At 41.2% G+C, this 13,349-nt stretch overlaps 1 protein-coding gene across 10 annotated transcripts in view; it reads right to left on the bottom strand.

Annotated features, from left to right (window-relative positions):
- eya1 (EYA transcriptional coactivator and phosphatase 1) overlaps positions 1–10,805 on the bottom strand; it is a 73,757-nt gene extending 62,952 nt beyond the window's left edge. For 3 of the 10 annotated variants that reach the window (XM_080855359.1, XM_080855364.1, XM_080855369.1), the window contains exons 1-3: positions 10,719–10,804; positions 10,564–10,624; positions 5,792–5,841 (exon numbers count right to left, since the gene is read on the bottom strand). In XM_080855359.1, the coding sequence (XP_080711485.1) occupies positions 5,792–5,820 (29 nt within the window). In that variant the 5' untranslated portion in view covers positions 5,821–5,841; positions 10,564–10,624; positions 10,719–10,804. Of the gene's footprint in view, positions 1–5,791; positions 5,842–10,563; positions 10,625–10,718 lie in introns of all 10 variants that reach the window. The other 7 variants (XM_080855371.1, XM_080855368.1, XM_080855370.1 and 4 more) reach the window with 3 other exon arrangements.
- Positions 10,806–13,349: the final 2,544 nt, after the last annotated feature.

The raw sequence follows: 13,349 nt of genomic DNA, 5'->3' as shown, positions 1-13,349 counted from the left end.
TCAGTGAGAACAACAACAAAGTAATTAGTTTAGCCTCCTGATAAGCTGGAGATGGCACACAATGAAAGAAAGGCTTTTGGTTTTAAAATGAATAAGAATTGATTGCGTCCCAATAAAGAGCGAATTGGCAGAGTGTTAACTGGATTCTCCATGAACCTCTCTAGCAGTCCCTGGTCGCTTTATTGTGTGCTAATGCAATAGAGCACACTTAGCAATAAATGCACCGTTCTGATGAGGTCTGGGAGGATTTCCAAAATGGCCTGATGAAATTGTCAAAATCAGATTAGGCTGAGCTGCTAATGATTGCTAAAACTAAGGGAAAATCTCCAAATAAAATTAGTCTACCCTCTTGTTCTCTAAATAAATCATATGTAAATTACTGTCACAGGAAAAGATGCCTGCCTGGAAGGTAGAGTCCTTATTATCCCAATAGGTTTGGAACTTTAATAAGGCCTCCGCGAAGACAATTAGAGCTTGTTCCCATGGCAAGAAAACATTGGGATGTTTTGGAATCCTGTGTGATTTTTTTACATTAACATTACAATATAATCACTCAGAAAATATGGCTGATATTAACTTACTCTTTCAGAGAAGAGCAGATTATGCATGGAAAAGAACAGTTTAATTGATTACTTTCTGAGTTATCTCTTTTAATTACTGTATTGCCTATTACTCAGAGGAAGACCAACAGCAGATGTATCTTATTTTTAATTTTTAATCTTTTAACATTTGGTTTCTAATCTTTTTTCATTTTTTTTTCGTTTTTTGTACCCAGTATACTCAATCCAAACCACGGCTGCTACAAAACACACTAGCTTCACCAAACAGACTTTTCAACCCACCAATTAGTTTGGCCTGTCAAGAAAGCCTCCCCACTTACCACTCAATACACTTCCAAACTGGCCTCACTATTTGAACAAGAGTGTCTAAATAGGCCAATATGACAATGTCACAGCAATTACGTAGCAATTAAACAGGATGAGAGATGTTTGCTGTGTGGCTTTGCTGTTGCCTAACACAAACAGTGCTGCCAGTTGCCTAGCTGCGAGAAACAGCCTTTGTGTGCTCCTACCATGCAGGTAATTCAGTTATCTGCGCATTGTTCTCTGCTCATCCTTGTTGAACCGCACGGATTTGCCTTTAGATTTACTGAGCTTTGGCTGAAAGCCCCCCTCAGCTCCATGAGCAGAAGCTGCAATAAGGCAGGTGCCTTGTGCAGCAACTGAGCTCCACTGCCCCTCTTGTTTCCCGTTATTGTGTTTCACCTCTGCTCAGTTCTGCACGAATATCCCAAAAGTATATAGATTGATATATATAGGGAGAGAGGGAGATCTTCAAATTCATGTTCAAATTCACTTCATGTAGAAGGGTGACACACTGTATAAAGTCTGTTGTTGGTGATACATGTTGATTTAACATTTACCTACAATCTCCACAGATCACTCATGAAAGTAAACATCATCTGGGTTGAGAACGTACAAAAGGAATCTGTTCTTTCGGCAGACGGGCACTGACTCCGCTCCGCTGCTGCGTCCCAACTGTTGCCGAGTATGTGCACCTGATACAGTTCTCCTGCCAGTCTGGCTCCTGCCCTGAATTTCCACACTGTCTTACAAGGGTTTCATGTCCTAAAGGAAAGTTTCTCTTTCTGTCCCCCGCTCCCTTCCTGCCCTCTCCCCCAAGCCACCTCTTTAATTAATGACTCCTCATCTACCCATAAAAGGGGTCAATAGCTGTCAAGACTTCAGTATTCAGTGTATTGTTGCACTTCATAAATAACGCCTGCCGAAAGGAATTTGGTACTTAAAACAACAAGCATAGTTACATGCAACCAAGTCCTTACCAACGGCTCAAAATTAGTCCTTCATTTGATCTGCATGTTGCCTTTAATTTTTTTTTTTTATATAACTAGTGTTCAGTTGAATTAATACTCTCTTATGTATACTCATAATAAAGTTAAAACTCACGTTTATTCACATTACAGCTCATGTTTAATTATTTAGACATGGTGCACCTTAATTGTGTCAAAGAGTTCTTGAAGGAGCTAAGCAACTGATTACTGTAATTGAAAGTCCATACTGCGATAAAAATAAACTGTTCTCATACCCCTGCTAGACCTGGTGGTGCCTTTTGCTGTCTGTTGGCGAGAACTAAATATATTTTCTGCATTCTGAAAGGCATTCCAGTCTAAAGCATACGTGCCAGTAGTTAACAGTGTAGGAGAATAAATAGCTTTCTCAGCCAAGCACTCTTAAGACAGAAATGTGTCAGGGATGAGTGAGAGGAAATGCTTTTAAAAATAAATAAGGCTCTGGACATGAATAGTTCAATTCATCCCCCTCTTTAAAAGCAGGTATTAGCAAACGCGCTTCTTGCGGAGATTACGCATATATTGACAGGGTAATAACTTATCTGGCAAGGCGAGGCGTTGTAATTTCTCGGGGATCTGTGCATCGGGCCAAAATTATGTCACTTGCACCACCTGTTCTCGAGCAACGTCACCGCCCTTAAGTAGTTCCGGCTGGCTTCCAAAAAGTGAACTCTTGAACCACTAGCCCCATTTGCCTCATTTGTGTGTGTGGGGGCAAGAGGCAGCGTGTAGCAACAGGGGCTCAAATTTAGCGGGAACACGCTCAGGAGTTACATAAGGTTCAGCCGCAGCCCCTTGCACTTGTCAGTCAATGTCACGGCGCAGGGCGAAGGCTCTTGGTGACTGTCATTCGTTCAATTTAAGAGCTGATGAGAACCCTACCACCTGTGGAAAACATGCTATACGCTGTCCCCAGTGGGCCTAGGAGCAATTTTTTATCTACGAGGAGAGGTTTAACAAACACAGCCCATCAAGGACACTAGAAGCGACAAATCCCAGCTCCTCAAGTCCTGAACTTCAACTCTGAAACTCCTGACTGAGGTTAACACCAAACAGAATCACTTTATAACTCTGGCCGGTTTACGGCCTTGTGGTGAGGGCTGTATTTTATGACAATTGTTCTATCATCACACACTTATGTAAGCCATTAAAATAGAAAGCATAATCACCTCTAAAATAAGGTCACTAATGATGCGTCACACTCTGTATTAATAACTAATCGAGGGCCGTGGAAATAATAGCGGGGCTTAATGGATGTAATCCTTTGTCTGTCAGAGGGGTAAGGAAAAATACTCGTCGACTTACAGCGTCTGTCTTCGGACACAAGTTGCATTGCAGGTGCTCAGCAAATATACCTTTCCTTTGGATGGCCTCAAAAATAGCCTTGCATGCAGGAGAGCAGTGGGGACTGATAGACCGCCTCACGCCGCACACATCCTGTCAACTGTTCGGTTTCTGTTACATCGTTAAGCTTTAACTGGGCTTTTTTGCCCCATCCCAAGGGTATTTGCCAGAATTCAATTAATGAAGTAAAAAATGATCCTTGATTTTTTTTTTTTACTTCAAAAGCACAGACAGACGAAGCACTGCATTTAACAACATCAATATGATTAATAGATGAAACGTAGTTTATAATCTAAATGATAGCGATCAGGACTCAGGATGTACTAATCCCTACTGGTAAACCACATTCACGGCAGAAGAAGCTGAGAGCCATTCTAAACACGCACGATATCACCGGGCAAACACTGGGTGATTTGGAAGGGTACTGCTTGATGCGCGAGCATATGGTAAAAGTCCAGGAGGCGATGACTAACCCCCCACTCACATTATCTCCCCCTCTGTGCCTGTACCACTATCCTCCGCCTTGACTTCAATTCTCTGGCGAGAGCTGTTTGTCTGCAACTTGCTGAAATAGCTATCTCCCTCTCAGTAGGTGGCAATGACATTTATTACGCCGGCCGTGCTCTTGTTTTATAGGCCCGACTTAAAGAGAAAAACAGTCAGGAGGGGTGCTTGATGAAATCACCTCACACACACACACACTGCGCAAGGCGCTGACAGTAGGGGCTCAGAGCAGCGAGAGTTTCTCCGGGGGGTCACAGCGGGATAGCGAATGAACTGACCCAAACAAGAAGCCGATAAGCCTCCGACCCAGAGTGAACCGCTCCGTGCCGTACTTTGAGCTATATATTACACACAGAGAGGGGAAGAAAGAGAAGCAAACACCAGCAGAAGGGGGCAGCATATTCCCTGCTTGCAGACAGAGTCTCCGTTATGACTGTCATACAATACATCATCTGCTGATTTAAGAGGATGACAGTATGAGGCAGCCTAAAAATAAGCAAGAAACACTGTAATAATCAGGAGTGCTTACGCTGCATTTTCTATATAACGCTGGGTGTTGGAGCCATGTCCTTTCCAAGTGTGAAGTCGAACGGCAATTTATGGTGCCACGGTGCTGAAATCACAAACTATTTTTCTTAGGAGCGGCGAGTGAACACTAGCTTTTTGACACTCATGACATAATGCTTGAGTAAGTCGGGACCCAGGGGGAATTTTCTCTGCGTTCGTTTTATGCGCCCGTTTAAAAACAGCAGCCCTTCACACCAAGTTCAACAGGAAGAGGCCATAAAATGAAATGGGCGAGACCTACAGTATTTCATAATTAATAGGTAGCAGTAGTGTGTGGGAGAGAGAGAGAGAGGGCCGCACTGACGCATAAGGTCAGAAACATATAAAAGCTATCAATCTTGGCCCTATAAACAACACATGATAATTATGCTTTTAACCACAATTAAAATCAATAATCACCAAACAGTTTGATAGATGGGTACAGTAGCCCTCGCCGTCCCCTGATTACTTGGCTGCGGATCCAGAAAACGACCACCGAAAAATGGACAAATCATCTCATTTTGTTACTTTGGTGGTCCCTTGCCTTCTCAGGAGGGAGCACCTGCGAGCTGTACTGTAAATTACCCTGCTTGCCTAATTGCCCCTGTCCGCTGTATTACGACACAGCTCCAGCCCTGCGCTAACTCTATTGTCAAGCGCTTAATCACCCTCACCAGATTTATTTCCCATTGGAAACTCAAGGGAGTGACTTTGGTAGAACTTGTGAGCTTTTGGTTCCCATGCTGCAGTCGTGATCTAATGAGGACTGATTAATAAGTATAAAGGCAAATAGTATACAGAGGTACCTGCTGAACTTGCATAGTGATATTTTGTATCAGATGAACAATGCAAATTTTGACCATTAAATAAGGTAATTCTGAGTAGAAATACCTAAGAAATATATTTGCAGGAAAGGTGTGGACTTCTGATTCGCAAAAGGTACAATGCAACTAAGGCTGATAAGGTTAAATCGCATTAAATACCATTTGTTGTGAGTTTATTAGGTGTTCCATGTAAAGTTGCCCTGGCAACCATAAGTTGAACCCACAGCAGTTCACAACTCCTGTCTTGATTAGTCAATTTTTAATTCACATAACTCAGCTGAAAGAAACATGCTCGCTTCAGTTAAGTAAATACTGCTATTGAACTGGAGATAGTGTGAGGCTTTTAAATTTTTCAGTGGTACGGTTTTATTGGCAACATGTGTAAAAAAGACTAATGCACTAAATGTCCTTTCTAGCTTACACACTATAATTTCAGGATAAAGCACTAAAGGTAAACTTGAATGTATGTTGTGTTTGCATCACAAGTCAAAATTTAGTGAAAATCTCTTCCCAATGGATCAATGCAACTTTGTATACCAAGTATACGAGTTACCTCTAGTTGCCTGCATTTTTTTCTGTACTATATAGCTTTTCCACAGATCAGGAGGTGAAAAGCCATTATGTCAGTCACAGGTGCAGTCAATTACCAACAGACGTCAACCATGCGAACAGAAGTCAATTAACAGATTTAATGTGGCCTTACCTGACACTCAACAGTTCTAGGGGTGGCATGCACAGGTTGCACTCATTAACCTGCAGGTAAAATGAGGGCAAAAGAAAAAATATGTCAGATTCAGCAGCGACATCGCTTACTAAAACTGCAGGCCTCGGGAATCAACATCACTTTTAGCCCCGCCATCCACTCACTCGACTTAAATAACTGAATCTGACGTTGACATCCAACAAATGAGACCCACAGTCTACCCTCACCTGTGGCCCCACATGTGGAGCTGCTTCCTGGTTTGCTCACATGTTTACATTACATTACGCTCCATGAATTTATCATTTTGGTCTTAGATCTTGCGAAGTGGTTTCTTGCTTTGTTTTGTGCTAGAAGTGGTGCACTATAAAACCATGGAACATATTTTTGCTAAACAGTTTGCATATGGAGAAGCATCCATGGGTTAAGCAATAGGGGTGGGAACTGAACAAAATCACATCAAACAACCAAATAAATATTATCAAAATTATTATTTTTTTTATGTTTTTTCAACAGACCAGATATCATGAAATATCACTCTCTCTTGCAAGAGTGATGTCAGTTTATTCTTTTACAACTCTGGGTTTGTCTTCCGCATAATTTCAACACAGGAACAAAACACAATTAACAATCCAAGGTCGCGCTCAGGAAAAGAGAGGAAGCTGAGAGACAAGCTAATTTGTCAATACCCCCCCTTCCATCCAACAGTGGAACTGGCAGCAGAAGAAATGACCTGGCAGAAGGGGATGCGGTCTGCATGGAGATGTCAGAGGCATTAGCGCAAGCTGAGTCATAGGTTATAAAAAGCTGTCATTTGGGACTTCTCCCCAAAGCCACGCATGGCGGCGAAGCAGTGAATTATTTATTGAGGCGGAAACTTAAGTGCCTGATATTCAAGACCCGCCTGTTTTTCGTCCATTAATTCTTCAGGCCTGTTTAAGCTGCATTTTCTTTAATTATCCAAATATAAGCTACAGTGCAGGCCATTTCAACCAACATACCTGAACGTAGTTATTTTATTAATGGAACCAAATGGTATTACCTTAAAGAGCTTCAGGCTGTGCACCATTAATAATCATTTTCTAGTAGTAACAACGTATGCTGAATGATCCAGTATGGAACTTGGAACTTGAAATGAAATGGAACTCTCTTTTATTCCCCAAGCCCTTGGACAAATAGAGCGTTGATCAAACGTACCTGGCATTTGCTATTAGCGTTTTTTCCGTTTAACCATGTTAATCATTTGGGAAAGTCCTGTACAGTAAAAGTCCACATAGATTTTGTGCATAATTGTAGTGCTTTTTCCAGATTTTCAGGAGGAACAAAGTTAATTCTAGATAGCTCTTTTTCTTTTTTACGAAGCACACCTTTAAATGTGCTTATCTCTCTCATTTGTTGACAAAGGCTTCCAAATCTCCCTCCTGCCCCAAATCAGTTTCACTTCGCCCTCTTTGCTTTCTGATTGCCAAGTCGATGCAAATCAGCGGGGGCATTCATTCTTTGTTTTGTTCTTAGTGTATGAAAATAGTTAAAAATCCCATGGGTCAGTGAAAACGATCCTTTCATTCCAGTCGCCTGTTTTAAGTCAGTCAAAACATTCCAGACTTCAAAAGGAGGCTTTGCCTACTTAGGCCATTTCAGTGTCCCTGCCCTGCTAACCCAAGAGGGCCTGGTTATTTGGATAAATTAATTTCTGGAGTCTGCCCGGTTTGCAAAAGCACCCCTGGTCTGACAGCAAATTAGTCTCACTGAAAACACAGAAAATATATAAGACTGGGGGCAAAAGAAAAACACTGCAGAGGGGCAGTGCTGTATATCACATTGTACTTTTGCTGTTGCTCTCTCTCTCTCTCTCTCTCTCTCTCTTTCTTTCTTTCTTTCTTTCATTCTCTCTCTCTCCCCCTCTCTCCTTCATTCACTCTGTGACAGCGAAAGTTATGATTGTGCCTAATATCATTCAGCGTTTGCAAGCCGAAGATAATCATATTTGCGGAGCCCAACATCTGGAGTTGTATGAGGCCGAAATTGGATTTGAATCCCAGATGAAGCACTCGGCTCTCTCCTGCACCCCATGTAGGTGATATTATGGTTCATCAGGCGGCTAATGGGCATGGGCGCTCTAACTGACTCTGACCAGGCTGAGCTGTGCCTGACATTTACCCGCTGACGTCATCTGATAAATCTGCTGCGGAGCGTCTGGTCAAAGGTCAAAGAGAACATTAAAAAGAACAAAATTAGCCCAGCTGAACATTCAAAAGAGCCAAATTAGCTTAGTTCAACAAATTAGCCCAGTTGAACATTCAAAAGTGCCATGTTAACCTGGTTCTTACTGTGGAGTTATACTGACTGTGGCTGGTTGGGTGCAGACACATTCAAAACATTCACATACGTGTGTTACGAGGGCCTTTCGTCAAGTCAAATTAAAAATAAGATTAACAAATTAACAACTGCCAACATGCATGGATTCGGCTGCTCCTAATGACTTCGCCAGGAACTGTGGGCTGAGATGCTTTCAACAACTTTCACCGTTTCAATGAGAGGGTACAGTAAGGAACTGTATGAACTGCACAAGAACCACGGTTAAAAACAGTTCCACATTCTTATGACCAAAAAGAACTACGGTTAATAACAGTTCCACATTCTGATGACCCAAAAGAGCCCCGGATAATCACAGTTCCACATTCTGATGACCAGAAAGAACCACAGTTAATAACAGTTTCACATTCTGATGACCCAAAAGAGCCCCGGATAATCTCAGTTCCACATTCTGATGACCAGAAAGAACCACAGTTAATAACAGTTCCACATTCTGATGACCCAAAAGAGCCCCGGATAATCTCAGTTCCACATTCTGATGACCCAAAATGCTTTCTATTGAGAGGCGGGTGTGGGTTGAACCATGTGTAAACACTGCGGACAATTACAGACGAATGAGCCATTATGTTTTCACTGAATAAAGCAGCAAAAATACCACATAAGACAATACATCCTGAATATTTAGGTAAATGAAACTCCAGGTCATGAGAATGCAGATTCAGCTATGAAACTGCCTGTGTAATGATGTTTGATTTGGAAAGACATATCTACGCTGCATATCTTTGTGTGAGGCCAGTGAAGCCTTGCTAAAGGACTTCTGGAATCTGCCATTTTTGCAAGTTTTTCCAGCAACCCTGTTTTTGGCTTGTAATTATATTTTAGCAAATGAACTATAGTTCTGGTGCCTGCTCAGACATTCTGGTCACTGCTCTAGTTAACACAGAGATGGATGGAGCTCTTTAATCCAAATGGAGACTTGAACAATGATCAAATAATTACCAGTGATAACGATTAAATAGTTAACATTATTAACTCTGTCCTGAAAGAGACTTCTCCAACATCAACTCAAAAGGACAATCATGCTGGCCAGTTCCTCCTTTTATGCTTTCAATACAAATGCAGTTAATCTTCTACAGCGCAGTGGATTTAAGTTCAGGCGGCAGTGACACAAAATGCTATAAAAGCCTTGGGCACTCTCAAGATGCAGGCCAACATTTTCAGTCTAGACATAAATTACAGAACATCTATACCCCCCACCCCACACACACAACCACACACACGCTCTCACACACACACACACCTAAACCATGTGCTCAACATAAATGATACAACCAGAAGTAACGAGACCACATGGTCTTGATAACACCACACTCCAAACCCAAGTATGGGTTTGTGTGTCAACCACACGCTATACACTATATGCCTGGGCCCGATGTACACAGTGTTTGTAACACTGCTAGAAATCCTGTTGGGGATGAAATTAATCTGTGCTGTAACTTGCTTATAGCGGGATAACGGGTGTGTGGAGGCTAGCTGCAGTGACTCCAAGGCATTTCAGTGCGAGAGCAGACGCAGACTTCTGTATTATTACAGTCGACCGAAGTATGGCTGATCCAACAGAGGACTGTTTGAGAAGAAAGTGCTCATTTTTAACCTGTGATCCATCAATGTCAGGTCTGGTGCATGGCAAAGAGGAAATAATTAGATAGAAAAATGAACACAGGCTGAGACAGGACGGGCGGAATTGGGAAATACATTCAGTCAATTTTCCTGTCTTTTCTTTGGGATTTTAAGAGGGTTTTTCAAACACACTGGAGAAATCTCCAGTTCTTGGATCATGTGTAGTATGTTTCAATACTACAAAGTGCGCTATGACCACAGCTGACCCATCACAACAGCTTGTTACAGATGTATGTGGAATTACAGTTGGATAAAAATGTACAACTATTCAAAATAAATGTGAAATATATAAAGGTATCTAAGCTATGATCAGAATTAATGTATTTCTAATCTTCTCTTCATCTGCTCGAATGATCAGTAGGCTACTTTAAATGACAAGTTATTTTCATCATCATTCTATCTAGCTATTATTGCACACGCACGTCACTATTCTTAAGGCAGTTCACTTCCTGTCATAGCGTTGTTATTTCAAAATGAAAAGATTGTTTAACTCCTGATACAAGTCTACTCAAAAAGCTTTGCCAAGCAAAACATAAATGTCTCTCATTGGTGAGTTGTCTGATTGACGTCCCATGAGTCCCACGAGTGAGAAGGTCTGTCGATGCTGTCAAACTTATTATGCCGGAGTAAACTTCCTTTACTCTAACAGTATTCATTTCAGTATTTCCACTCGTTTTGGGTAGTTTAAAACTATTCATAATATACGGGTAAGCTAGAAAATGATCTTACAGTTACTTTCAACAGCATATTATAACAACAAACTATGGACGCATACTTACTGTCGCCTGTCGGTTTGCAGGTACTCGGAGGCACTTCACTCTAAATAATGTTCTTCGTGAACTGCGCGAAACAAAGTTAAAGAAATACTGTCAGCTACTGAAAGGTTTGCTATATGCTGACCTTCATTACAAACCAAACTATCCTGTCAAAATACCTGGAGGGAGATGTGCGTTCAGTCGACTGTTAATTAGAAGAAAACATTGCCCTGCGCGAGGTTGTTGATTGCTGTCGCCTACGAAGCCCCGTTTCATGCGCGTTCACAGCGACCAGGAGCACGCTCGAGGGTAGTAAACGTCCTTGGAGTTCAGCTATTAATTCGATTCAATTATGTTCGGAATGGATCAATACAGGAAGGTCGACTGACGGTTGTGATAATATGCATTTTTTTTCTTTTTTAATTTTTGTAGCATCCCGTTCCGATGAAGAGTGTGCATATGAAAATAATCCGTGTCTGAATTATTTATTATTCAGTATCAAGTTACGCATACATTTTAAATATTAAAAGCTCGACTGGATACCATCACCTGAATTATTATTATTATCATTATTTTTATTATTATTATTTACTAGTTTACTTCTTTTAAAATATATATATATATTTTACATATTGGGATATGACTGCTTTAAACTGAAGTCTGAATCCATGTTAAGGCTAATTGCAATAGATATCAAATTATGAAAGTGTCTCATTTCGCATAGTATTTACGTAATGAATTTGATAAAAACAGCATTAGTAAGCTAGCATTTTTCAAACGTGTACAAACAAATCGTCTATTCACTTTACAACGGAATAGACTAAACAAACCTGACAGTGGTAGTATCTACAGTGTTATTAAACTGGGCGACACCTTTTATTCAACTGGTTCATACACCGCATGCAATGCCCCCTAAAGGGAACTATTAGAATCCTTTCCACTTTTCACTCGATTTTACAGTTGATTTGACCTGGTTCTGTGTGGGATATATGGGATGGGATACATGAGATGTCAACAACAAACAGAAACGCTGACACTGTATAATGTTAGATTTCATTATAAAATATAGAATTATATGATATTAGACAAGGTTGTGAAACAGAAAAGATATTTAAATGCGTATTCTTGTAAGAATTAATTAGAACATAATTGTAAAGGACACATACATTTATACAAATATGTTTAGGAGTATGGAAGTTCTTGGAAGGTTCTTGATGGAAGGTCGTAGCAACGTTATGTTGTGAACTTGAAGCACTACTTCCCAAGCTCCCCAGTACTCACAGCCAATTGTGTGCAATGCTTTATTGAGAATACATCTCAAGAGATGATGCATATTTATAGCAACATCCTAGTAACACGATTTAAAAACCTTTTCACATTCCTCTTTAGGATACTAATGCGCTCATGCAAACTGGTCTGTTATTGTCTCAGACTGTTGCGTCTGTAGCAGGAGTGCTGGCTGTGAACAGTGACTGGTTGTCTGGTGTTCCGTCTTAATTTCTTCAAGCTCCATCTGTTGAAATGATCGAGTGCAGCCGTAATGGAACGCAACAAGATTAAATTAATTAGGTTTGTCCATTATACTGCTAGGGCCCTCCACAGATGACTGCTATTTTCTCAGTGAGGGCCATTATTGCGAGATCTGTTTAGCAGCTGATGCAATTAAAATAGACTTAATGTAAATTTAACAATACAAATAACACTTCCCCTTCTGCATGTATGTTTCTGGGAGGCATCATGCAGGGGCCAGGAGAGCTGCCCCTCTACATCACTGTAACCATTTTTAACTTCAAACAAACCAGGACTGCTATTTGATTAGGGTCTAACTCTGCAATCAATGACTCGGTTATTGACATGATCGATAGACATGTTTTCATGTTCTCTGTGCTGTCAAAAGATCTGGTTGCAGTCAGATCTCCCCCACCTCTCCAACCAAGTCTGACGGTCAGAATACAACACCTTCTGAGGGGCAGTGTGATATATCCCAATCCAGTCCAGTCCAGTCGTGTGTGTGTGTGTGTGTGTGTGTGTGTGTGTGTGTGTGTGTGTGTGTGTGTGTGTGTGTGTGTGTGTGTGTGTGTGTGTGTGTGTGACGTGTGCTAGACTTGTGACTTTGTCTTTAAATGCGCTTCTTTTCTTCTTTCCCCCGACCGATACCGCATGATACTCTCGTCCATGGCTTCCTCCATCTGGCTCGGGTCATCATCAGGGGAGAAGTTGACCAGGAAGTGGGCCTGACTGGGGGAGGTGGAGTTTTGTGTGTCAGCCGCGGCTCCAGTCGTCACTTTAGAGAGAGCCGTGCCTCTGACACACACAAAGCATCTCAAGCACGCTTTTTTTCTAATCCCCAGCAACTCCATAACATTGATTTATGTTGCACAGTAAAAATATAACAATGCTCTGATGTTTTGAGCTTTCTAGAAAAAAAGATATACTTTCTCATGCACAGTTTAGGAGCTGTATGGACCATGCACTACCATGCCCTCTACCATGCATGTTTCATTTATCTATAGGGAATCTCAAGCCACATCTGTTTTTTGTGACTTTATTTGGATTTTCTGTACCGAGTCCATCAATATTGTGGCTGAATGGAGCAATTACCATAACTAATCAAACAACACAGTTATACCATTTTATGCTGCATTTCATTTTAGAGCAGGTGCTTTGCATTAGTGGCCTATCATATAACAGGCTATGTGAAGTTACCCGCACCTGGAGACAAACATCTATTTTTCTTTTGATACGCAAAACAACTGGGGTGGAAAACATTTTTGGCCAATATCTCTTTCCTTACTTTCCCCTGTCAAACT

This window comes from Sprattus sprattus (assembly GCF_963457725.1).
Source record: "Sprattus sprattus genome assembly, chromosome: 17".
NCBI lineage: Eukaryota > Metazoa > Chordata > Actinopteri > Clupeiformes > Clupeidae > Sprattus > Sprattus sprattus.
The sequence above is the reverse complement of the archived record's forward strand: the minus strand, read 5'-3'. Positions and strand labels throughout refer to the sequence as shown.